The 27,339-nt window shown below is 39.5% G+C and overlaps 1 protein-coding gene across 8 annotated transcripts; it reads left to right on the plus strand.

The window, feature by feature from the left end:
• The first annotated feature begins 2,169 nt into the window (after positions 1-2,169).
• ZC3H12A (zinc finger CCCH-type containing 12A) lies at positions 2,170-27,339 on the plus strand. 8 transcript variants are annotated; one of them, XM_077295877.1, is made up of 6 exons: positions 2,170-2,291; positions 6,885-7,454; positions 19,274-19,413; positions 20,719-20,953; positions 21,692-21,798; positions 24,793-27,339. In XM_077295877.1, exons 2-6 carry the CDS (start codon positions 6,931-6,933, stop codon positions 25,731-25,733), a joined length of 1,947 nt encoding a protein of 648 aa, XP_077151992.1. In that variant the 5' UTR covers positions 2,170-2,291; positions 6,885-6,930; the 3' UTR covers positions 25,734-27,339. The 8 variants fall into 8 exon arrangements, with proteins under 8 accessions (XP_077151992.1, XP_077151998.1, XP_077151994.1 ...); XM_077295883.1 differs by having other exon boundaries at positions 19,340-19,413; XM_077295879.1 differs by having other exon boundaries at positions 2,242-2,439.

Consider the following 27,339-nt stretch of genomic DNA (forward strand, 5'->3'; position numbering starts at 1 on the left):
GAATAGAAATAGTATTATTGGGACCGACACGTCTTCCACTACAGCTAACCCAGCAGATGTAGACCAACCACGACTGTTCACATTTCCACAAATTTGTATTAACATCAGCAGCAGCAGCCACAGCAGGCACAGAAGCCACACTAAAGAAATCACAGACTGCAGTTACGTGACATTAATGAATCACACAAAAAATGCAATATCACCTAGTCTTTTAAACAAGAAAGAAATGGAGTACATGTCCACCAAAGAGTAAAATCACAATAATTTTTATTTAAATCATACATATAAGGCATCGAAACAAAAATATAATAAAGTCATATCAAGACAAGAGCTCTTAGAAATGAGGACTCAGGTGCAGCAAACCACGCGCATACAGACAGCGCAGCAAATCAAGATAGGGTCAGACCTAATAAAGTGCCAGTGCTTCAAGTATAATTTACATTATCATAACAATAGTAGAGATAGCCATGTGAATTTGTCAAAGTGACATATAGTAACGTATGCAAATTGCCTCTTCTGAGAAAAAGAGGACTTTACTCTATAGCGCCACCTATTGGAAGTAGCGATCCTACAAGTCACAATCAACCCTTTAACGAGTCGTGCAATATGGCTTAGGATAAAAGCCAAATCAGTATCTCAATTCGCAGACAATTCGCAGACAATTCTCAGAAGAGGCAATTTGCATATTTAAATTCCCAGAGTAGCATTGTATGGCAAATAAGCCTCCTTACCTTGACAAGCCAGAGATGGTATGTCACTCTCCATAAGGAGAAACGTTATCCCTTAGACCCCACTCCAGAGCCTCTCACCTAGCCAAATCAGTTCTCATGCTTCGCACTGACGAGGGCCAATAGCCCGAAACACCTTGTCTGCGAATTGAGATACTGATTTGGCTTTTATCCTAAGTCATATTGCACGACTCGTTAAAGGGTTGATTGTGACTTGTAGGATCGCTACTTCCAATAGGTGGCGCTATAGAGTAAAGTCCTCTTTTTCTCAGAAGAGGCAATTTGCATATTTAAATTCCCAGAGGAGCATTGCATGGCAAATAAGCCTCCTTACCTTGACAAGCCAGAGATGGTATGTCACTCTCCATAAGGAGAAACGTTACCCCATATAGTAACGTGTAATATTAAATACATTATCCCAGTACAATTAGTATTTCTTACCCATAGCTGCAGTGTCTGCCCCAAGTGAACCACTACGCGTGTTTCGCGTGGGCTTCGTCAGGGGGCGAAAAGTCCAGACCTCAATCCAATCGAGAATCTGTGGAAAGAGCTGAAAACTGCTGTTCACAAACAATCTCCGTCAAACCTCACTGAGCTTGAGCTGTTTGCCAAGGAAGAATGGGCAAGAATTTCAGTCTCTCGATGTAGAAAACTGATAGAGACATACCCCAAGCGACTTGCAGCTGTAATCGCAGCAAAAGGTGGCACAGCAAAGTATTAAGTTAAAGGGGCCGAATAATATTGCACGCCCCACTTTTCAGTTTTTGATTTTCCATAAAAATTTAAAATACCCAATAAATTTCATTCAACTTCACAATCGTGTTCCACTTGTTGTTGATTCTTCACCAAAAATGTACATTTGGTATCTTTATGTTTGAAGCATGATATGTGGGAAATGGTTGAAAAGTTCCAGGGAGCCGAATACTTTCGCAAGGCACTGTATACTCTCTGATTTAAGGGTATAAGAATAAAAATTTTGAATATTGTGACATTTTCACCAATTTTTTTTTTTTCACAAATAAACGCAAGTCATATAAAATAAATGTTGCCACTATCATGAAGTGCAATATGTCTCGAAAAAAAAAAAACATTCTCAGAATCAGCGAGATCTATTGAAGGGTTCCAGAGTTATTACGTCATAAAGTGACACTGGTCAGAATTGTAAAATTTGGTTTGGTCATTAAGGTGAAAAATTGGCTCGGTCACTAAAGGGTTAAACAATTTGGCATTGTTTATAAAGCGTGGCACCTTCTGTCTACCCCTATATGGGGATACTCTGACACTGTTCATGAGGGTGCCTTGGCTGTTATTAGTAAAGTAAATGGACAGCAAAATAAGTTTCTAGATATTTACTGCCACATACTTCTCCATAAATTAATCCTGACTGTCACTGCCTTGTGAAACTCTTTGAGTCAGCAAGTAGGATGTCCAACAGAAGCGGAAGGGAATCCTGCAATCAGGAGTGGCTGCCTCCCCGACAGGTATAAGAGCCGCAGAAGTGTCTGTACTTGTCACTGAGGAGAGAGCAGAGCAATGTGACTGTACACTGACCGAGAGACCACTGTGAGTACAACTGCTTCATTCTTCACACATCCCAGTGCCAGCAATGTGGAGCCTGTGTGAGCTGGGAAAGCCCTCAGGAAGGTCTGTGACTAAAGACTGAGGGGAATGTTCTTCTAAAGTCCTGCTGTGCCCTGAACAGCAGCATTAGGTATCAGGCAGAAGTGAAGACTGCTTTTAATTTTTATTATTAGTACTGATATTAGTATGACAACGTCATCCCACTATCAATAATGTTATTGGTATGATATTTTACAATGAGAAAATGAGACATGTCACCTTGCTGAACAAGATTACTAAGGAGTTCATGTGACAAATGAAAGATCTATATATAAAAAACATATATGGTATAATTTGGAGCACCTAGTTCATTTTTCCTTATGCCTCCTGATGGTTACCATACATTTAGAAAATATTTTGCATTATTTGCCCTCTTTTTTTATATAGTTTAGCACCCGTCTCCTTTACAGTGTAAAAAATACAGAGTAAAATTGTCAAATTTCAGAATAAATGTAATATCGGCTATTGATCCCACATTTGCTATAGTGGTAAGCCACATTGGTAGTGCATTGGTTTTAGGAAGCCCATCACATAGAAATAGGTTTTTTGCACTCTCCTACTATTTTGCCATATACAGAAGAGTGAACATTCTGTAGGGATAATTGGATTTTTTTGGAGAGTAGCTGCAGTATATACACTGCTCTATATCTGAGGTTCATTGTATTGGCAGCTTTCACTAATATAATTAATACTATCTAAATACACAGTGCTGGAGATTAGCGCTCCTAATAGTGTAGGGTGAGGTTTGTGATCGATTGACAGGTTGTGAACTGTTGTCACTGCTTGGGGTCAGAGTACGTGACCCACCTTGCTTCATCACTAAGCACACTACAGATAAACTGACAAAGACAGAAGCCTATGGAAGGCTTCCTGACGCACAGATAGTCTTTAATTAGCGCTTTCTACAAAGAAATATAAATGATAATTTAATTGCAGTGAATTATAAAGGTAATATAAGTGGGTACTTCCCAATAGCAATGGTGGCATTTTGAATAGATATGTGATAAATGCTATTTGTGGGGGCCTGGCTTCAGATACAATAATGGCGTTAAAGGAGTTGACCCCCAAACTGTATAGATGATAACACACATTTAGTCACTCTATGTGACTGCAGAGTTGTGACTCCTCACGTGATGCGCACTGCACACCGTGATAAGTGACTGCAGACATGTAGCCTAAGGCCAGACAACCCCTTGAAGCTGAACAGGATTCACTAATATGTAGCAACCATGCTTGGATTTACAGAGGGAGTCCGGTACATGAGACCCCTCTGTATAAAGGCCATATGTTCTAAAAGGACATATAGTCATGGATTGTCTTCAGGTCGTAAACTCCTTAAAGAGGCTCCAATTGCATTTCCTATAAGTTAAATAATTGATAAATTCCCAAAAGAGTAGATGTTAAAGTGAAGCTATGCAATTGCTGATAATGACACCAGTTCCAGGTAGTCTATAGCAGGCATGGTTATGTCGTGCTTGGCTGGCAGCTATTGTCTGCTAAAGAAACATGTTCATTCAGCACCCTAATTGTACATGAAAATTCCAATAGGGACTAAGGATACATTTATACAGGCTGACTGGCGGGCAAAATGCCATTGAGTGGTGATCAGTGGTCGTTTAATGCCTGTTTTGACAGGCAGACCAAAGTAGACAATGCGCATCTCCACTAGATCGCTCAGTGCGCAGAAGCTGCCATCGTTCATGGCAGTGCCAGACCAGTTTACATCAGAGGACGCACCGCCAAAAATGATGATCATTTATTCTGCTCATCAGGTGATTGCTGCCTGCTCACATGGCAAGATATTTGTGAAAAGAGCATTTTTAACATCCGTTCATGATCATTTTGCAGTGTAAATGCCTAACTGCCCCTTACTGGTGCATTTGCATTTGGCATACACAGTGTTAAATGACTGTCTACCAGCAACGTTTGCCAGGCAGTAGTCGTTTAATAGCCTATTTATGCTGGCCAATCATGCCTCAGATGTGCCCTGAGTAACCTGTATCATATCGTTCAGTGCGCATAGGGTGCCATTGCTCTCGGCAGCACAAGTCCTGTTTACAGAGAAGGATCTGCTGCTTACAGTAGTGATCTTGTGCAAACCTATAGCTCATTTTACCTGATGACTTAGCATTTTGCTTGTTCGTTCGTTGACCAGCAGCCTCTTTAGGCTGCACAGTTATCGTGAAAGAGCATTCCTGGTAACATTGTACTTGTGCAGCGTAACTGTGGCGCTGAGAAGCTGAGTATCAGGAGCGCTCCAGGTATCCGGATTCCCGATGTGGCTAATCGGTAAGCGCTATAGCTAGTTATCCAAAGTTATTCGCTCATCCCTAATCCTTATGCTTCTGAGATTGGCGCATGTCTAGAAGTATCGTCTCAGACATCCATTTTTCAAGTATGTGTTTTTCAGATAGAATACACACCCATTATAATTTGTAGGGCTACTCACACGTTTATATCCCCCCCACCAAAGAAAAAAACATAGAGATGTCACATCTTTTTTTTCGTTGATTGTTAGAAGAAGCTTAAGAAACCTCCATCATTTTTCAAAACCGACATGTGAATGAAGCCAAACTGCAAAAACAAGAAGAGTCAACATTGACATCTCTGCCTTATTTTTGGGAGCCTACATCTATATTGTGCACTGCCTTATCCTGATTTGAAAACCTTCTAAATATTTTCAATAGAAAAACTTTGGTTTCCGCTTCATAAAATGTAGTAAAAAGCTAAAACTTCCTATTGGGCTACTTTCTTTCCAATGGAAAAAATCTTTATTGGAGGCAGTGGGATTTTTTTCTACATGAAGTCTTCTAGCTGTGTGCTGAATAAGGAACAAGGAAATGAAAAATATATCAGTGTATGAGGTAGTCAGACCTGGAATGACAGGCTGACATTGCAATGCTACAATGAAGCGACTATAAATATACAGCCAATATAACAATGCATCCGGGACAAACACGACACAAACACCTAGTGTGATGGGCGTCACACAGCTTTTACATTTTCCATAATACTTCAGCCGTACCTTACTAACCCTAATACATTATTGCAACTCCCGTATATATACACAGAATGTCTTAGTATTGAGCTTTATTGTCATCGGAGACACTGACGTTGGACAGGGGGAGCATAACATTCCTGGGCTGTTTGACATCTGAGCCATATGATACAAGTGAGTGAATGTATCTTTAAATCACCAGATCCAGCTATGTCATTACCACCCACTGTACACGCCCGACTGACTGTACTCTAGCTTCCTGTTACATAAAACACAGAGTCGAAATGTCACAAGCCGGCCTGCACTGCAAGTCTCAGACCTTAAGCTTTACCAACTCTTCTATGTTACTTGCCTGTTGTGAATCTTCTGGTAAGCTATAGAGATTCTTCTCTCTATACATTTACTACTTCTACTAACTCATATTGAGCTAAACGTGATATAATAATTCAACTTTTAACAAGTAAAGTACTCTTTCCTTACCCTTCAGTTTAACCCCATACTCATTGTGCATCTGTTTATGTATCTGTAGATAGTATGTTCTGCCTACATACAGTATATGCCTTTTCCCACTCTGTTTGGTATTCTTTATTATTGTTACTTTGCCCTATTTAGGGACTTTTACACAAATACTACTATATCCTTTACGCTGTCTTAGACAACGTCACATAGCTAAGTCGATTTATGTCATTTCAGCTTGCCAGATGTGGATGTAAGCAAAATGTATTCATTAGCATTACATTTCATCATTAAAACATTCAAAGGTTAATGGCCAGAAACGAGACCTGTATTTTTTGTGAAATACCCATTCCTTTCGTGTTCAGATTGGTGACATGGTCTCATTTACAGGAAGATTGCTCAACCCCATCAGATCTTGCCTAACGTTCTACTTCTTCTTACTTTTCTCATAACTAAATTATTGAGTATAATAAACAGGATAAAAAGCAGAAGTCTAACCACATTTTTATAAATTTGAAAGCAAAAATGTAGAATAACGTTTCATCTCCACTTCCTACAACATTCATGATGTCACCTTTTTAAAATACCTTTAATATAAGCAGTTAGTATAAAAAAGGGTTTTTTTGCTTATATATAATTTAAGCATATAAAAATATTGTTATCGACCCCCAGATTGAAGATCTTTACAGTGAATGGCACCTGAATGCTTTCATTGAGGGAATTCTGATTGTCGTAGCTATTAAAAGACCAGTAGTGCCATTTTCTAACATGTTTACCTGGCATATTAAAAGTTAATAAAAGCAGGATCCCATTTAGGTTTGAGAATAAGCAATAATATTCTCATCTGGATGTTTATAGAATAAGGTTTTAGCTTTTTTTTATGATCAAGCTTTGCAAATGGATACTTATATCAGCATTACTTTCCTGAAATATTAACTAGCTACATGTTTGCATTAATAATGATGCCATTTATCAGTGGCTTTAGTGGAAAGTTCTTAAGCTATCTAAGACGAGAAAGGCAGGTTTAAAATGTGCAGTTAATAGATGTTGACCTTAGTTAATGATTTATGTTCTGCTTACAGGTAAAACTGGAGGTCATCACAGCATTCTAGACTGAGAACTCCAAAAATGGATAGCCTTCCTTTTGATCTCAATCCTTGTTTGGATTTTCCGAGCTGGACTGAACCCAACAACCTAGAGGAAAATGACTATTTGAAGGAAGATAGTGCAGTAAAATTTGAAGACTCTTATGATTCAGGATTTCGGAGTATAAACAATATGCCACCCAGAAGAAATTCTCTCAAAGGCACAAGAAGTGACTGGTCATCAGAAAAGTCTTTTTTACCAGATGTTGCTGACCCTTCCGAGATGCGGATGAAAGTAGACTTCTTCCGGAAGCTAGGGTATTCCTCTGGAGAAATCCATACCACCCTGCAGAATCTTGGTGGGAATGCAGATATAAATACTGTTCTAGGAGAGTTAGTAAAACATGGAGGTAACCCAGAAAAAGAGGTTGTATCAGAGGAGCTAAGTGATGCTGTTCTAGTCCCACGAGGAGGCTCAGGCGCATCGCCAATCACATCTTTAACAGAGGACAACGATGGTACCAACTTACGGCCAATTGTTATTGATGGAAGCAACGTGGCAATGAGGTTTGTTTTTCCCTTTTTTGCCCACAGTATTGTGTATCCAAACTTTATTGTGATTAGCATTGAAGTTTATTCTAATCATGCCTCTCTTCAGAAAAAATGGCTTATGAAGTATTGAAAAGGTATTGCAATTTTCTGAGTTTAGCTTCTCATAATTTTCAAGATCGCTGCATGCTGTCAAGAAATAAAATATTCATTATTCATATCAAAGAGGTTAAACACCTGTCTTCCTCACCTCCATCACATACAGGTTTATTGATTGGTAAACACTTCATCTTATCTCATGCTCCATTATCTTACAGGTAAACCCATATTATTGGCCAGAGACACAAGCAATTACTATTCCTTACTCTGAAGGAATCTGTGCTGACATGTATTACTTTAGCAATCATTTAATTGACACTATGCAATATTTGATTTTCCATACACCTTTACTTTGAACACCCCAGCAACTTGCCTAGGCAATAAAAACCATACTCTAATAGTTAATGCTGCATAAAAAGGAGGTTGTCAAAATAGGGCAACATCTTCAAATGTATGAATCTTCTCTTTTAACAAAATGCACTCTTCCGTCTAGTGATGAGCGAGTGTGCTCGCAACTCGAGATTTCCGAGCATGCTTGGGTGGTCTCCGAGTATCTTGGGCGTGCTCGTAGAGTATGTTCGTGTCCCGCAGCTACATGATTTGTGGCTGCTTGACAGCCTGAACACATGCAGGGATTGCCTGTTTGCTAGGGAATCCCCACATGTATTCAGGCTGTCTAGCAGCCGCAAATCATGCAGCTGCAGTGACGCACACATAATCTACGAGCACACCCAAGATACTCGGAGAACACCCGAGCATACTCGGAAATCTTGAGTAACGAGCACACTTGCTCATCACTACTTCTATCCTTGATTTTTAGCCTCAGAATGTAAACACTTCCATTCACTGGCAGCAAGCTCTTAGTTTTTCTCAACATTATCTAACCATTATATAGTTGTGCTCAAAAGTTTACATAACGTAACCTGGGCAGAAATTTAGCTTTCTTGGCCTTTTTTCACAGAATATGAATGATAACGCCAAAATATTTTCTCCACTCAAGGTTAGTGGTTGGGTGAAGCTATCTATTGTCAAACTACTGTGTTTTCTCATTTAAATGATAATGACAACCCAAAACATCCATATGACTCTGATTGAAAGTTTACATACCCCAATTCTTAATACCTTGTATTGCCCCCTCTAACATAAATTACAGCTTGAAGTCTTTTGTGGTAGTTATGTATGAGGTTCTTTATTTTCTCAGATGGTAAAGCTGCCCACTCTTCTTGGCAAAAGCCTCCAGTTCCTGTAAATTTCTGGACTGTTTAGCATGAACTGCGCACTTGAGATCTCCCCTGAGTGGCTCAATAATATTGAGGTCAGGAAACTGAGATGGCCACTCCAGAACCTTCACTTTGTTCTGCTCTAGCCAATGACAGGTCGACTTGGCCTTGTGTTTTGGATCGCTGTCATGTTGGAACTTTGTCAAGTATGTACCATGCGCAGCTTCTGGGATGATGAGTGCAAATTTGCCTCCAGTATTTGCTGGTAGCATGCTTCATTCATCTTTCCTTCAACTTTGACCAAGTTTCCTGTGCCTTTGTAGCTCACACATCCCCAAAACATCAGCAATCCATCTCCATGCTTTACAGTAGGAATGGTGTTCCTTTCATCATAGGCCTTGTTGACCTCTCTCCAAATGTAATGTTTATGGTTGTGGCCAAAAAGTTAAATTTTGGTCTCATCATCACTCCAAATTACCTTGTTCCAGAAGTTTTGAGGCTTGTCTCTGTGCTGTTTTGCGTATTGTAGGTGAGATACTTTGTGGCATGTGCACAGTAATGGCTTTCTTCTGGCGACTAGACCATGCAGCCCATTTTTCTTCAAGTGCCTCCTTATTGTGTATCTTGAAACAGCCACACCGCTAGTTTTCAGAAAGTCCAGTATTTCAGCTGATGTTATTTGTGGGTTTTTCTTTACATCCTGTACAATTTTCCTGTCAGTTGTGGCTGAAATTTTTGTTGGTCAACCTGACCGTGGTTTTGTTTTTGCAGAACCCCTGATTTTCCATTTGTTAAACACAGTTTGAACCCTGCATTATCAAATCCTTGGATATCTTTTTGTATCCCTTTCCTGTTTTATACAGTTCAACCACCTTTTCCAGTTGATCTGTTGAAAATTCTTTTGCCTTCCCCATGACTCACAATCCGGAAACGTCAGTAGATGGATGAAAGATGCAAGAGTTTGTCTGGATCCCAGAATCTCATTCAGCTTTTATGCACCCACTGATTACAAGCAAACAGGTCACAGGTGAGGATGTTACCATTAGTAGCCATTCAAACCCATTTGTGTCAACTTCTGTGCATGTTATCAGGCCAAAATCACCAGGGTATGTGAACTTTTGATCAGGATCATTTGGATATTTTGGGTTGTCATTATCTAAAAAGACAAAACACAGTAGTTTGACAATAAATGGCTTCACCAAACCATTAACCATGAGTGGAGAAAACAGATTTGGTGTTATCATTCATATTCTCTGAAAAAAGGACAAAAAAGCAAAAATCCTGCCGGGGTATATAAACTTTTGAGCACAAATGTATGTACCGTAATTCTAAAAGTTGAGTGATATTGCGACTTACCAGATACTTACCACATGCCTCATTGTCTTATGCCATTTTAGTGCTAATATTGAAGTGTTAGACAAACAAACCAGTGCTTCTGTGCTGCAATGTATCCACATATATATCAATATTTTGCCCATGGTTCAGTACATTGTTCTTGACAATATGAGGGAAGAAGAACAGGCAGATATGTCTTCCCCAAGGCTACTGGATCACACGGCGCTTTTATCTTCCATTTTTAGGAACAGACAAATTGAATTCATATAAAAAATGTATCCATTACATACCTGATATAAACAGAAGCTGAGGTGCCCGAATACATGAATATGGGGTATGTTTGTGTTCGATTATGTAGACAGAGGGGAGGAACTGCACACCTAAAGGCACTTGGAGATGCTCCTAATAGGATTTATTGACAGTGTTTCATATCCGTTGGTTACACCGCAGTAAAATTTTACATTACGTTTCGAGTCATAAAACCCTTCATCAGGTGTATAGGTTTTGCTTACTATATATAAGTCAAAGGGTTTCAGTGTGCAGGGTGGACTTCCCCCAAACAAGGGCAAGCAGGATCCAACTATATTAAGGCCTTGGGTGTGTCACACCTATTTGAAGCATCTCCACGTGCCTTTCGGTGTGCAGTTCCTTCACTCTGTCTACTGTTGGTCCACAGGAGCTAAGTGGTTGGCTCCAGAGGAACTAGTACGCATCTGACTCTAACTCTAATTTTTTGGGCGTGCCACCTACTCATTTCATTACTACGTGTTCCATTATGGGTCAGTTTTTTTAATGGAAGAAATAGCACAGGATGCAGGACTTTCTCTTCTGTTCTAAAAATTGACATATAAATGCACCCAGAAGGATCCCAACATAATAATCAAATGGAGCCTCTGCAACCCATTTTGGATATTAAATCCATTTGTCTGTTCCTATAAACAGCAGACAGACGAACAGAATGTCCTAACGGAAGTGTGAACATAGCCATAGTGCGTGCTCATCAACATGTGAAGTTTCCCAAAATAATGCTGCATACAAGATATTGAAGTGAACTAATAGGTACAGCAGAACTGTCCAGCAATTATCTGGCCTGACCATCACATTACTGACAAATATGGCAATGAATCTTACATTTCACACAGTTGTGTAACCTGAACAGAAGCCAAATCAGTGGCCAATAGTCATCTGAGCATGTCAACCTTACCGCGCTAAATCCAGGTTGCAAGACAACATCATGTACAGACTTAACACGCCTTCTTCTGGCAGGTGTATAAAATATTGTGTATTGTTTCGCCATGGATATTATTCTTCTCTTTTAGTACAGTAACACTCCTGTGAAACAAACCCTGACCCTAAATAACACTAACATAGGCAACGAAAATGTGCTTTACATTGCCAAGCCTTCTCCACACATTCCAGTCAACTGAGATGGGTAAATTGCTTTAGCATTTCCGCTTGGCTCTAATAACTGAAATGTAGCTTATTTCAGTAATAAACTTTATGCTAAAAACCATTAGAAATCCACATATCTGTGTACTTAGAGCATACGACCAGACAGCCCCTATGTCTTCTTCCTGGAGTTTATTTTCTTACAACTCTGCATTGTACTCCTCCTCTATTATTCATCTTAAAAAAAATTAATAGATAAATTGACAAATGGGTGTTAACAGTTAGGGGTGTGTCCGTATATATTTTTGACTCCCAGTGCCAATGCTTTTGCCTTTCTTGATGTAGAAGTCTTACAAGGGCTTTCTGAGGCTATGTGCACACGTTGCGGATTTTGCTGCGGATCTGCTGTTGATGGGCCGGTGCGGATTCGCAGCAGCATTCCCTGGGTTTACAATACCATGTAAACCTATGGAAAACAAAATCCGCAGTGCACATGCTGCAGAAAAAAACGTGCAGAAAAGTAGCATTGTTTATTCCGCAGCATGTCAATTCTTTGTGCGGATTCCGCAGCAGTTTACACCTGCTCCATAATAGGAATCCGCAGGTGTAAAAAGGCAGTGGAATCCGCACAAAAACAGCGGAAAAACCGAGGTAAATCTACGGTAATTCTGAAGGAAATCCGCAGTGCGGATTACCTGCGGATTTACCAAAATCAGTCAGGAAAAATCCGCACCACTTTCCGCAACGTGTGCACGTGGCCTAATAGACATCCCAGGAGCGCTTAGCAGATCAGGTACGGGAGGAACAGCCGGGAAAGCTGCCAGACAAAAGATAGTCTGAACCAACCTTTAGCTGACAGGCATCAGAGGAGTATGGTGGCTTTAGGCCCTGAGACTCCCGAGAGTTCATATGAGCAATGTACTGATGGGATATTGTCATACAGATTGTTTACTGCTCTACGCCAATTAATGAGGACAGTTAACGCTCTGTAAAGCAAACATCATGTATCTGCTCTTTGTGGCTGGGTGTAAATTCTATGCAAAGTGTTACTGCTTAAAATGCTCTGGTTTTGCTGTTTGAAAGCAGGACTCTGCTGATTCATTTCCTCACAGAGGCTTTTGTTAGCTTTTCATCCCTATTTCAGAAGACCGTAAGTGTAGAACTTGCAAACCCATTGACCCACATTTAGAATGACGCACAAATTTTCTATCTATCTGTCTATCTATCTATCTATCTATCTATCTATCTATCTATCTATCCATCTGTCTATTATCTATCTATCTATACATCTATCTATCTATCTACCTATCTATTTCTATCTATCTATCTCTCTGTTTATCCATCTATCACTATCTATCCCATATCTATCTATCTATCTATCTATCTATCTATCTATCTACCTATCTATCCCATATCTATCTATCTATCTATCTATCTACCTATCTATCTATCTATCTATCTATCTATCCATCTGTCTATTATCTATCTATCTATCTATACATCTATCTATCTATCTATCTATCTATCTCTATCTATCTATCTCTCTGTTTATCCATCTATCACTATCTATCCCATATCTATCTATCTATCTATCTATCTATCTATCTATCTACCTATCTATCCCATATCTATCTATCTATCTATCTATCTATCTATCTATCTATCTATCTATCTATCTATCTAGTGAGTTAACAAAAAGGGAAACATCACAAAAAGATATGAAAAAGAGGACTTTAATGCCCTGTGGCTTGTCAACATTTCGGATAAAACAAATCCTTTCTCAAGCTTTGTGCTGTTTCCCTTTTTGTTCACTGTTTAAAAGGCCATTGGAATGCTGGTCAGGGAGGCATGCAGGCTTTAAGGTATTTTTTCTGGTACTTTTCCTTTTTTTCTATTTAACTATCTATCTATCTATCTATCTGTCTATCTATCTTTCTATTCCATATCTATCTATCTATCTCCATCATGTTCTCATACACTTTATGCAGTTAATAGCCTCTGTGTCTGTACTGTTACATACTTAGGCAGTTAACTGGTTCATGCAGCTTTACATGAACACCCGAGCCTTACACTATGGCTGGTCCAAATAACTAAAGCAATTGTTACCATCCACCTCTCGTGTCTCCCCTTTTCCTCATAGGTTGTAAGCTTGCGAGCAGGGCCCTCATTCCTCCTGGTATCTGTTTTGAACTGTGATTTCTGTTATGCTGTAATGTCTGTTGTCTGTATAAGTCCCCTCTATAAGTTGTAAAGCGCTGCGGAATATGTTGGCGCTATATAAATAAAAATTATTATTATTATTATTAATCTATCTATCTATCTATCTATCTATCTATCTATCTATCTATCTATCTATCTATTTATCTATCCATTAATCATGTTTTGTGATTCCTTCCATTCTCCTGTCCACATACTGTTTGTTTCCTGAAACTTTCCCCAAACCCCAGTTTAATTACTATTTACAAGTAATGATGAGATAATTCTGGATTTTATCCTTTACTAGAGATCATAGGTTACAGATATGGAAAGCATTTTTCCATTCCGATCATTGATTGCTAATTTCTTTTCTGGAACAACATGCAGGATGAGGAAAGTCGAAGAGATACTGTGCATGGATACAAGGATATTGTTTATTGTATCCAGTCAGAGAAACGTGTTTGACGACACTGCGGAACAAAGTACAAGGTTTAATCTAGTAGTGTCAGGTAGACAGAGGGAATTTCCACTTTGCTGCTTCCTGTATGGTTAATCTGCTACATTGTTCCTTAGTGATTCACATGCCCGGAGACCTGCCTGCCCCGACAGCTCACTACTAGTCTTATGCAAATGCGCTTTATGTAAATAATCTTGTTCTTTCCTCCTCCTGGGAATTTTTTTTCTGTATTTGCAATTTTGAAGCCTCTTATCTTAGACATTAACACCTTTTAGCCTTGGGTAAATACTACACATATTTCAAGGTTTCACCAGGAAGTATGCGTAATTTTCAAAAGGGCTTCTACAAACTTGTTGCCTCCTCAGTATATTGTTGCATTCATTGCTTAGGATGTGGTTAATACTAACTAAAGGCAATTTCCCTTAATGCAAAATCAGTAGAGGAACCTGTACCGTTCATCAGTTATCACCGTCATCATATCCCGAGTTCTGCTCATAAACACGCATGTTTCTGTTTTTAAGAGGCGATAAGAGATCAAATTAAAAAAGACCTGCTTTTTTTAAGCCAGAAACAGCTCCACTCTTGTCCACTGGTGATGCCAGGTATTGCAGCTTTGCCAGTTGACTTGAATTGAGTTTATTTTATTTCCTACACTAATGCATGTATTATGAGACTATTGTAGCATCCTACAGTCGCTGTCCTTATGCTATAATTCAGGAGTGGACTTGTCTTTGTGGCCAGGTAATAGTGCACCTAGCAATTTTCTGCTGTTGTCTAATTTTATAAGTTGTTGTCTATTAATTTCTGTTATTTTTGTCTAGTTTGACCTGATTTGCAAGTCTTTTTTTTACTTAAAGGTAGGGACAGACCTATTAATTTCAGGCCCAGGCAGGAGAAGTTGGAGAGATGTCACCTAGAGGACATGGCTGTCCATGACACATTCTTTCTCAAAATTGTGTTTCAGTGTAAAATATTTTACAATGAGGGTCACTATTTCATGTTACCCATGGTTTTGGCAGTGTAAAACAGATTCCCTTTAAATTGGATGGGCCACAATATAATTTCTAAAATGAGTGAGAACCATTTTTAACATTGGATAGCATTTAGTAGGGTAAGAAGATAGTGTTTTATTTTAGTATTTTTTTATGTGTTTTGGTCTCTATCATAGAGCATATTCCAATTTTGTTCTTAACAGTCGTAAAAGTCCATTTACTTTATTTCATAATAATAGTATAAGGGAGAACTCTTACTGGAACACAACATGGACTTCATCAGTTCATCGTACTAAACTCCATTAAATTGGGGAAAATATATAAGTATGATCAACTTTCATCCCCAGCAAAGGAGTGAGGGTGTTGGTGACACCAGTATCACCGATGTCCACCAGACGCTCCAGAGCAGGAGTGCACAATCTTCTCTGATTCTAAGGCCATGTAGACCTATTGAACAATACCCAATGGACACAATAAAGATTAAAGTGGTATTTTTCCATCTAAATAATGTATGACATATTGAAACTATGTCATGATTGACTGGTAGGTGCAGGCGTATTGGGCTCCCAATTTTTCTCAAATGAACATTTCATAGAGGGGGAAGCCATTCATGTCCATATCTACATCATCGTGTGGTGGTAACAATTGTCATAATGTACAGTGATGAGGCTTACGTGGGTTACTTATACCCCATTCTCCTGATGAAGAGAAATGGTTACACAGAGCACTAATTCCAATTTTTTTATGTTTAGGTAGATCGATTTGCAAGACTTCAATCCATCAGTCAGTTTAGTAGTTTCTAGTTGCTGGACGGTAGGCTCACAAATCTCTTACCTTCCATGATCCCTGCTTTTTATTAGCTGGGCTGGCACAAACTCATATGTGTGTCACACCACAATGATGATGCCTGGCTAATAAAAATCCATTCAGGGTTAAAGATAAGAGATGTGCAAGGACAAGTGGACGATGGACCATGGTCCTGAGAATCTATCGACCCTGCTTTAATGATACATTATGGTTTCTGAGATGTTTACTACTCTTCTTCTTATCATGGAAATTACATGTAAGCAGCTCCACAATTCTATATCTAAATGATTGGGGCTTCACAGAATGGCATTATGGCCACATGTGGCCCCCAGGCAGAAGATTGTATATCTTTGCTCTAAAGTATAAGGCGTGACCCAGTTAGATCTCAACAGGAGTAACGTGATCCAAATAACTCACCTATACCCTTGACCTGCTTAAAAGATTTGAGTCTAAAATAAATGCAATAGGAAACCCATGTTTTTACAATAGTTTCTCTGTGATGAAGAAAGTGATGGCCCCATCTCTGGAATGTACAAAACACCATACACTCTGCAGTTGTGAGGCATGGTGAAACCAGTAAATTGTTACTCCTAAGGAATAGCTTGCGTGGATAGACTGGCAACCCAATTTTACCGCTGATCGGTGAGCCTTTACCTATCGGTAGTTGTTTAATAGCCTACACAGGCATGCCAAAGTAAACAATGCACACTGATCTGTAATGGATTGCTCACTGTGCATAGACTGCCATGATTCTTGGCAGTGCAAGATCTGTTTACACATAGAAAGATGCACCGCAGGGAACGATGATCGGTTGATCGGCAGTCTGTTTACCCTGCTAGATAATCGTGAAGCGAGCATTTTAAGAACACTTGCTCACTATTATCATTCAGCGTTAATCAGCTTCACTTCAGATTTTTGTGCTCAGAATACCATAGGTCAGTGCAACATTGTTAAAAGGAATTTTTCACCAGATTTTTTCTAACCAAACTTAGAGCAGCATGATGTAAAGGCAGAGACCCCAATTTCAGCAATGTGTCACTTATTAGTCTGTCATTTTGATAAAATCATTGTTTTATCAGCTGCAGATCTACCAGTTCTCTTAATGCTGTATAACCCATCCCATGCCACTGAGCTATAGCTTTTTGTTTCTTTTTTCTTTTTTTTGCAATTTCTCTGAGAATTGCATAGTCCAGCCTTGGTGTGTATTTAGTGAGATGTCAAATCCTGGAAAGATTGTCAACTGTATTGATATTTTACACTCATGAATAATCATTCTCACTGTGGAATGATGGACTGCAAGTTTTGAAATAGCCTTATAATACTTTCCACATTGATGGACAGCAACAATTGCCTATCTAAGATCACCGTGGATTTGTTTCCTCTTTGGCATTTTGTTAGCATGCACTTGAAGGCTCCAGACTTAGGGTACTGTCACACAGTGGCACTTTGATCGCTACGACGGTACGATCCGTGACGTTCCAGCGATATCCATACGATATCGCTGTGTCTGCCACACAGCAGCGATCAGGGACCCTGCTGAGAATCGTACGTCGTAGCAGATCGTTTGGAACTTTATTTTGTCGCTGGATCTCCCGCTGTCATCGCTGGATCGTTGTGTGTGACAGCGATCCAGCGATGCGTTCGCTTGTAACCAGGGTAAACATCGGGTTACTAAGCGCAGGGCCGCGCTTAGTAACCCGATGTTTACCCTGGTTACCAACGTAAAAGTAAAAAAAAAACAAAAAAACGTACATACTCACATTCCGGTGTCCTTCAGGTCCCTTGCCGTCTGCTTCCCGCTCTGACTGACTGCCGGCCGGAATGTAAGAGCAGAGCACAGTGGTGACGTCATCGCTGTGATCTGCTTTCACTTTACGGCGGCACTCAGTCAGAGCGGGAAGCAGACGGCAAGGGACCTGAAGGACACCGGAATGTGAGTATGTATGGTTTGTTTTTTTTTTACTTTTACGCTGGTAACCAGGGTAAACATCGGGTTACTAAGCGCGGCCCTGCGCTTAGTAACCCGATGTTTACCCTGGTTACCCGGGGCCTTCGGCATCGTTGGTCGCTGGAGAGCGGTCTGTGTGACAGCTCTCCAGCGACCACACAACGACTTTCCAACGATCACGGCCAGGTCGTATCGCTGGTCGTGATCGTTGGAAAGTTGCAGAGTGTGACAGTACCCTTAAACTTCTGTTTTTATAGAGGTGGTGACACTTGCTGATGAACAATTAATCAAAGGCATTTGATTAGGAGGGCTTTGCTGCTACTTACCCTCTTAATTCCTACAAAAGCAGTTAGGGGATGTTTAATTTTTCACAATCTGCTTCTGCATTTTCTCTAGATTTTGTTAAAGAAATAATATCGTGGTGTAATTTGACATATCTTGTTCATTTGAGGTTGTATTTACCAAATCTTAAGACCTTCTAAGGACCAGATGAAATTTTGTCCCTATTAGATTTCAGAAATGATGTGCTTAATTTATCTCATGGCCGCATCTAGAATAAGTAGTGGGCAGTTTCAGCATCCATGTAGTCATCCTTTGGAATTTGCCACTTGTATCTACCATTTCTAACCCTGTAGACGGGAAGATGTTATTGCTTGGTTTCTTAAATTCGCTTTTAGACTGCTCTAACTGGTTTCTTAAATTTACACTGTTTTACGTGATATATTATTTCACGGACGATAGGTTTAAAGATTTAAATACATATACGTACCAAACTCAACCAATGCAGAATACAATTTTCCACATGCTGTTTCGGATGATTAATATTCTTTCTTGATCCATTTCATGCTGTGTACAGCATTCTCAAGTGCACTTGTCAACATGGTTGACGACAGATTCATCATGGAATAAAGTTAATAGTTAAAACAGAAAACTTGGTGATTGTGAAAACTTAACTTGCTCAACGAGGAAATAGTCCACCAAAAATACATTGAAATTACATGTTGAAGGTCGATTGCAATATGAGAAGAGGGTTATTTTAATTCATGTTGATTTCCTGTTCAGTGACCTTTGATGAAACAGTTGGTTGTAGTTCTCAGCTACAGTGGTCGGTAAATTACAATCTGTCTAAATGTGTCTATAAAAATATATAACACATAGATAGACAATAAGACATGCACATTTTAATGAATAATACATAGATCAAAACATGTGTAACCTGGATCAATGTGCATTGGCTTTACCAATACTGGGTTTCCATATTATTTTCAGCATCTCACCCCATACAACTTTTGTGCCCAATTTGTTCTTTATAATTCACGATAGATCTTTAGAATTAGCCTTCAGATTACCACTTTTTGTCTGTTGCTGATGATTATTGTTTCTCCTTTCTATAGTCATGGAAACAAGGATGTTTTCTCCTGCCGGGGGATATTAATTGCTGTCAATTTTTTCTTGGAAAGAGGCCATACAGATGTTACAGTTTTTGTACCAACATTCAGAAAGGAGCAGCCTAGGCTTGACATGCCCATTACTGGTAAGCATAAATAAGTGACACCTAGTTGACTGCATGGAACAAGGGGACATTATCTTTACTTTCCTGGAACTGGTGTGGTCTTAATTATCCAGGAATGTAAAGGCTGGATTCACACTTCCATATGACACATCTGTTTTTTTCTCGTACAGCGCACAAATCCATAAAATTGTATTAATCCATACACACATCTGTTTCAAAAATGGATCTGTGAGACTCAAAGTGTTTCTCATTTCCAATTATTTTTCAGATGAAACTCAGTCACTAAAGTCTATGTTGATCCTTATAAGGCCTCTTTCACACTTCAGTTTTTTGGCGTCAGTCTAAAACCGCCAGTTTCCTCAAATAACGGATCCGTCATTTTTTTTTTGGCAGACCCGTTATTTTCCCATAGACTTGCATTGGCGACGGATTGTGACGGATGGTCGTCAGTTCCATCCGTCATGCGACGGATCCGTCGCAATTTGGCGGACGTTGTCTAGATATAGACGGACATTGAAACGTTTTTTGTCAACGCCGAAATGACGGTTCGCAGCGGATCCGTCGCGACCGTCATTTCGGCGGATCCGTCGCCCCAATCCGTTTTTTCAATTGCGCATGCTCCAAAAAGTAGATACTTTTCCCAGACAACCCCAAGTAATGGATCCGTCAAAAAAACGGATCTGTTGGAACCGTTTTCTCAATAATTGTGACGGATCCGTCGATCTGTCACTATGTCGGAAGTGACTGACGCCAAACAACTGAAGTGTGAAAGAAGCCTAAGATGGATGAAGCACAATACATACTTGGTACTTCAGAGTTCCATCTGTGTTTCATTTGTTTTCCACTGATGTATTGTTAAGAGTCTATGAATAAGTAGGAGCTCAGACATTCTACCTCCTTCAGTTTATGAGAATATATGAGAAAAAAATTGATGCAAAATTGTTGCCACATTGATGAAAAGTAGTGTTCCTCACGGATGTAAAAATTGACACGGATGTGTGAATGTAGCCTAAGAACAACCCTATTGCTGTAATATTCCTAGTGTTTTGCTAACAAATCACACAAATAGGGAATGTAACAAATGAAAGAATATACAATACAATGTATTTTTAAAACTATAAAAATTGTGTTAATTCTTTAAAAAATTACCCTGCAGTGTTTTTTGTCAATATAATTCTGCTCATGTAAATTATACCCTTGTTGTACTTGCAATAAATCTACTGTTTACAATGTATTTGTACATCATTAATTACCTTTATGATAAAGCAATAATCCACAACTAAAAAAAGAAATGCTAACTCTAAATAATGCCGTTGTATTCTTCAGGTCAACACATTTTAACGGATCTTGAGAAGAAAAAGATCTTGGTTTTCACTCCTTCTCGACGAGTAGGTGGGAAACGGCTGGTGTGCTACGATGATAGATTTATCGTCAAGTTGGCCTACAAAAGTGATGGGGTCATTGTCTCAAATGATACCTATAGAGATCTCCAGAGTGAAAAGCCAGAATGGAAGAAGTTCATAGAAGAGCGTCTTCTTATGTACTCTTTTGTGAATGATCTGTAAGTCACGTCTTTGGAATTTTTTCAACTTACCACTGCTTTACAAGGCTGCTTTATGGATTGTTAGATGGTTAACCTTTATATGAGTTCTTTATATATAGTAAAATATTGCAATGTGTCCATTGTAAACCAACTTTGATTGAATACTAAACAATAGCTAAGATTTGGTGCATCTTCTCAACTATCAAAACCTTCGAGTTATCCATTACAAAGTGCTTTGATTTCACATAATTTACACTTTAGGTGATAAAGGGGATCTGTCACACTTTGGACATGTCTTTTTTAGAAATTACTTACTCTCCATTAAAAAACAATAACAAGCATATTTTCTTAGAAGTAAGGATTATGTAATTTCTTGGCTCTGTTCCTAGAAATTTTAAGAATAAATTGACCACTGTGCATTAACATTCTTCTTATCAAAGAGGCGTGTCTTCACACATTCTGATAATAATTGGATAGTGACAAATGGTGTTAGCTCCCCACCTCCCAACTGGTAACACCTAGTTAATTTCTTCGAGGAATAACAGATGTACCGCATAATGTAGAGTTATACGATAAGATGCTTCAGAATTTGTATATTATGGGAAATAGTACTGATAGCTAAACAGACATGTCAGAAGGATTGGTAGCTTCTTTTGATACATATAATTCCTTCTATTAATCGCAAGTTGTTGGAATCGTTAAGCGTTCTTTAAAATGTTTTGCCTTCTAACTTATATGAAACATATTTTTAATTAGATTTATGCCACCAGACGATCCCATGGGCCGAAAAGGACCAAACTTGGATGACTTTTTAAGAAAACGGCCATTCGGACCAGAAAGCAAAAAAGTGCAATGTCCTTATGGTAAGTGTGAATTCTCTTTTTTTTCTTCCTATCAGCAAATATAACTTAAACAAATTAGTTATAACTTAGTGTTAAACCCACATTTAGAATGACACACAACTTTTCTATCTAGCTACGGTATTTTTCTATCTATCTATCTATCTATCTATCTATCTATCTATCTATCTATCTATCTATCTATCTATCTATCTATCTACATGGATCCACTGTTTTCCAGAGAGCACTTATTCTATCACACTCCTATACCTTTCTATAATGCACACTGTTAAAACCTTTCTTTGATTTGGAAAGCCAAAGCTATCAAGGCATTCAAGACATTATGGGAACAAATAGTTTTTTTTATGGTAATTCTGAACTAAGGATTCACTGAGTGTCAAATTAACAGAAGATTTCAGTTTCCATGTTGTGTAAAGCTTTATATATGACTAGTAGAATACCCGTGGCTTCGCTCGCGGAAAATATGTTAAATTGTTGGATATGGTAGCTAAAGTAAAATTTCAGAGTCACCGGAAGGAGCTCACATCTCAGTAATGAAAATTGCATCACAGGCAGACAATCAGAGCTCAGCTTTCACTTTACCCCGGCAGCTCCAGTGATGAAAGCTCCCTGTATAGTAAGCAATAATGACAATCTTACTATGAGGCAGGGGCAGACACAGAGAGCTTGGGGCCCCTGTGCAGGAAATGTGTCTGGGCCCCCCTCCTTTTAAGGTAACAAAGATATATATATATATATATATATGTATATCCACACACACACATACATGTATATATTACATAGTCTCCTTTACTATGTATATTGCCGTCCCTTACATATTGGATTGTATAGAGCCTTGCCTGTTTTTTATTACATACCGTCCTGTCTTGTTAGCTGTAAAATGCAATGATGGCTGATGGAACGTGGAAAAGCTTCTTTTCTAAAGGAGGAACTGATGCACTGGTCACCGGCTCCTCCATCAGTAGTCATTTTACATCTAACAAGAGAGGGGACTATGTAATAAAAGATCGCGCTGTGAATAACAAAAATAACAAGAATACACTATGGAAGAGACAGGACTGTACGTAACAGCAGTGGAAGCTATATAATAAGGGACAACACCATATGTAGCTAGAGAGGCTGGTATTTAATAAGGGATGGTGTTATACATAAGAGGAAACTATGTAACTAAGGATGGTTTTATACATAATAAGTGAGTACACTATACGCTAAGGGACTGTGCTATACATAAGTGAGTACGCTATATACTAAGGGACTGTGCTACACATAATAAGTGATTACACTTTATACTAAGGGACTGTGTTAGACATAATAATCAATAATAACATCTTCCTCCACCTCCCCCTGTTCCTAAATCCATTATAAATTCCCCTTCCTCCCATCCCAATCCCCACACCTCTCATTGTCCTCCTCCTCCCGCATCCCATTATTACCCTCTCCCCCACCCCCATGATTGCCCTCTTCACCACCTCCATCATTTCCTCCTCCCCACCACCCCCCCATTATTGCCCTTTCCACCATCCCATCATTGCTTTCTCCCCCATCACCCCATCATTGCCCTCTCTGTCAACCCAATCATTGCCTTCTGCCCGATCACCCCATTATTGCCCTGTCTGTCATCCCAATCATTGCCTTCTGCCCCATCACCCCCATCATTGCCCTCTCTTCCACCTACACACACAGACACACACAGCACCATTCACCTCTCTGCATACACATGCACATACACATGCACATACACACACAGCACCATTCACCTCTCTGCAAACATACACACTCCTCACTTCTGGACACTGTATCCTGAAGCTGCACCATCGCCGGTAGCTTCCGGTCTCGCACAGCTGTGGTGCTGAATGATGATGTCATTCAGCCGCTGCTGTGTGAGACAGGAAGTACAGGCATTAAGCAGGATGATCCATTCCCTGCAGCTCCACTCTGCTGCCATTGTGTCTTGCAGGCAGCGGAGCTGCAAGGATTGCTCCCTGCCCGCCCCACATGATAGCAATCTGGCCAGGGGCCCCCCAAAGCCTCAGGGCCAGATAAACTGGCCAGATTGCCCTCATTAATAGCCGCCCTGCGGGGGCCCCCTGGAGCTCCCAGGCCCTGGTGCAGCCACAGTGGTTGAACCGGCGGTATATCCGCCCATGCTATGAGGCATTTTTTGCCTGACCAATATCGCTGCTCAGTAATGTTCGTCTGTGTGCATAGGGTGCATCCATTTGACTGTGTTTGCATGTGTGTGGTTCGTGCGTGTGTGTGTGTGTGTTTGTGTGTGTGTGGTGTGCATGTGGTAATTATGGGGTGGTGTTGTAGTATTTGTGGGGAGGTGTTTGTGTTGTGTGTGTCTAGAGTTGTCTGGTGTTTGTGTGGTGTGTTGTGGCATTTGTGGGAGTTGTGCTTTTGTGTTGGTGTATGTGTACTGCCTGTGTGATGTTTGTATGGTGTTTGTGAAATGTTTGTGTGTTGTGTGTGGTGGTGCGGCCCCCTTAGCAGCGCCGTTGCTAACATTCTGCCCCTGTCAGTCACAACTGCTGTTTTCCCCTCAGCACTTTTATTTTCACCTTCACATTTCTCCAGTATATGTATAGGGCCTAACTTTGGGGGCCCAATCTCATGACGGGGGTTGCTAGCGAGATTTAACAAGCGCAGTATTCTGCTCCTTTGAGTGGAGAGGGGGTGTGCCAAATTTCACCCAAATCGGGCGAGAACTGTGGATTTGTATAGAGCGGGCTACATCAGATTTCACATTTCCATTATATGTATAGGACTTAACTTCGAGGGCCCCAATTTAATGACGGGGGGATGGTAGCGAGAAGTAACATGCGCAGTATTCTGCTTTTGTGGGTGGAGAGGTGGCGTGACAAATTTCACCCAAATCGGGCGAGAACTCTGGATTTGTATAGAGAGGGCTACTACAGATTTGAGTTTTATATACAGTATATAGATAATGGTATGTTTGAATCTATTTATTAACTCAATTTTCCACTTTTATTGCAGGCAAAAAATGCACCTATGGAATGAAATGTAAGTTTTATCACCCAGAGAGAATAAATCAAACTCAACGTTCTGTTGCTGATGAATTGCGTGAAAATGCAAGGCAGTCCCCTCCAAAGAATAATGGCTATTCAGAAGATAAAAAGATAAGAAAAGCGTCAGTTCCTGAGATATCCACAATTGACCCTACCTCCATTTCTATGCAGAAACTGCCATCAGAGAGAACTGGATCTTCACAGAAACTTAGGACATCAGATAAAATGAAATTAAATCATTGGAATGGAGGATCTGAATGGTATTCTCAAGGTGTTTACCCCAAAGATTCCCATGCTCAAAGCTCTTACGACTCTGGGGTGGACTTTAGGACAAGTGTTTCTAACAGTTCATGTGACCATTCACGCGAGCAAGGAAATTATTGTAATAGCAATCAACGGATCCCATGCTGTCATCATAGAAATGGTTTGGATAGCGATCCACGTCAACACTATATGTCTCAGAAATTGGTTCCCCATGATGCTCATGCAACATCTTATTACCAATACAGCCCATCTTCTTCATGGTCATCCCAAAATGCATCGCACCAAATTTATGGAGAAATGGTCAAAAAGTCTGCAGAAGCCCACCGCAGTTTACCGCCAGACTATACAGCCCTTCCTCCCCACTCACTTGAGTATTGGTCAGAACCAGGACCCAATCTTCCTTCCTCAAGTAGACGTCAGTCTAACTATCAGTTATATAGCTCCGTTTCACCTTTTAGCCATGATTTTCAACAGTGGCAAAACTCTGATCGCTACACAAGAGAGAGACTGAGCGTGCGCAACAGACTTTGTGCCATTTTTCAGCACTCATTAGTAGATACAGTGATGCAAATGTTCCCACATTTGTTGGATCCACAAAGCTTAGCAGTGGAAATAGTGAATTACAGGTCTCAAAACGGGTTGTGAAAGTAACTAGATCTTAGAAAAGAAGTCTCACGATTAATGTGCAGTCACAACGTTTGATATAAGTACTTGAAGCAACCAACTTATGCACTGATTCCATCCAACAAACTACACATTATTGTCCTTGTTTTCCATTCTGCTGAAATTCCACTTTTATAGTGATGAAGCTAATACATTATTCTCATTTTTGAGAAACAATTGAGTAACAAATTGTAAAGAAAAGTCACCAAAGTAATTCCTGGCTAGAAAATATGTTCATAATACTGTGAATTGATCATTGCAGAGGTACATTATGCGTAATGTTAGACCATTGTTTTTATAGAACGTAGCTGCATTTGAGTAGTTCGTTTTCCATAGTTTTTATATTCTTTTATATTTTTTTAGCTGAAATGAAACATTGTATGTTTCAGAAGAAAATTAACTGAGGTATGATATCATCAGTTCTTGCCTAAGGGATCACATTGTCTAGTGCAGGGCCTAAGGGGGAGTGCATGAGACATGGATTCGAGCAGCGTCTGCACTACCTCACTGCTCAATGTATCAGTTATGCTGGAGTGTTTCAGTGACTATAAATCTATTATTTGACTATATGCTTGGCCTTGCACAGAAGTATCAGTGCTTTAAGCTTTTCAAGATCTCCCTGGATTCTGATTTTTGTGTGAAGTGATTGCACAAGGCAGAAGGCTAATATTAGAGAATATTTTACAATTCGGGACAATTTTGTTTCATTTGTATATGGTATTTAGGGTTGGAATTTGATTTGCCTTTCCATGGAATCCTTTACTTATGGATTCAGTACATTTATCATTCATAGTTTCTCTGCACAAAGCAAGCTAATACATCATCACAATGTAAGTACATGTTACTGTATACACATATGGCAAACATGGTGCCAGACTTGTGATGGGGAAACAGCCAAAACAATTGCCATAGAGCAGTTGACATGTTGATACATATTGTATCCGAACCTGAGTGCAAAATCCAGTGGTTGGTGTATTATTATCCTGTAAAGGGATTGACGCTTATATTATCAAGGAAAGCTTCTGATTTGCTCACATACTGTTAGGCCAAGACCACATCTTGTGAAGTAGACCTATATATATTCTACATGGCTAAATGAGTCTACTGGAAATTATTTGGTTGAGTCATCATTTTTCATAACTGTCTCAAAGAAAATTCGTTTTGGTGCCTGTAGCAACAAATCACAGCCCACCTTTCATCTTGTAAATTGATCTGGAAAAATCAAAGCTGTTCTGTGATGGGTAACAATACCAGCTTTTCTTTCAGACAAGGTGTGTTCTTACCTTACATAATATGTGACTGTGTTGCCCTTTACACTTGATAATATATATAACCTTTTGAAATGACACTATGTGCTATTTCACCACCCCGGAATGCAAATCTTTTATTATCTGATTATCAACATTACGTAAGCTGTAATGTTTCAAATTGTAAGCAAAATGCTTCCTTAATTATTTTCTTGTGCTATAACATAATAATATGATATAGGGTGATATCACTTGGATGAGTTTCATTCTGTGTCAGATTGTGGCACCACAGTTGCTGTGTACAGCTGATTGTGTGAATAAAAATTTTGATTTTCACTAAA

This window comes from Ranitomeya variabilis, chromosome 3, assembly GCF_051348905.1.
Source record: "Ranitomeya variabilis isolate aRanVar5 chromosome 3, aRanVar5.hap1, whole genome shotgun sequence".
NCBI classification, from domain to species: Eukaryota; Metazoa; Chordata; class Amphibia; order Anura; family Dendrobatidae; genus Ranitomeya; species Ranitomeya variabilis.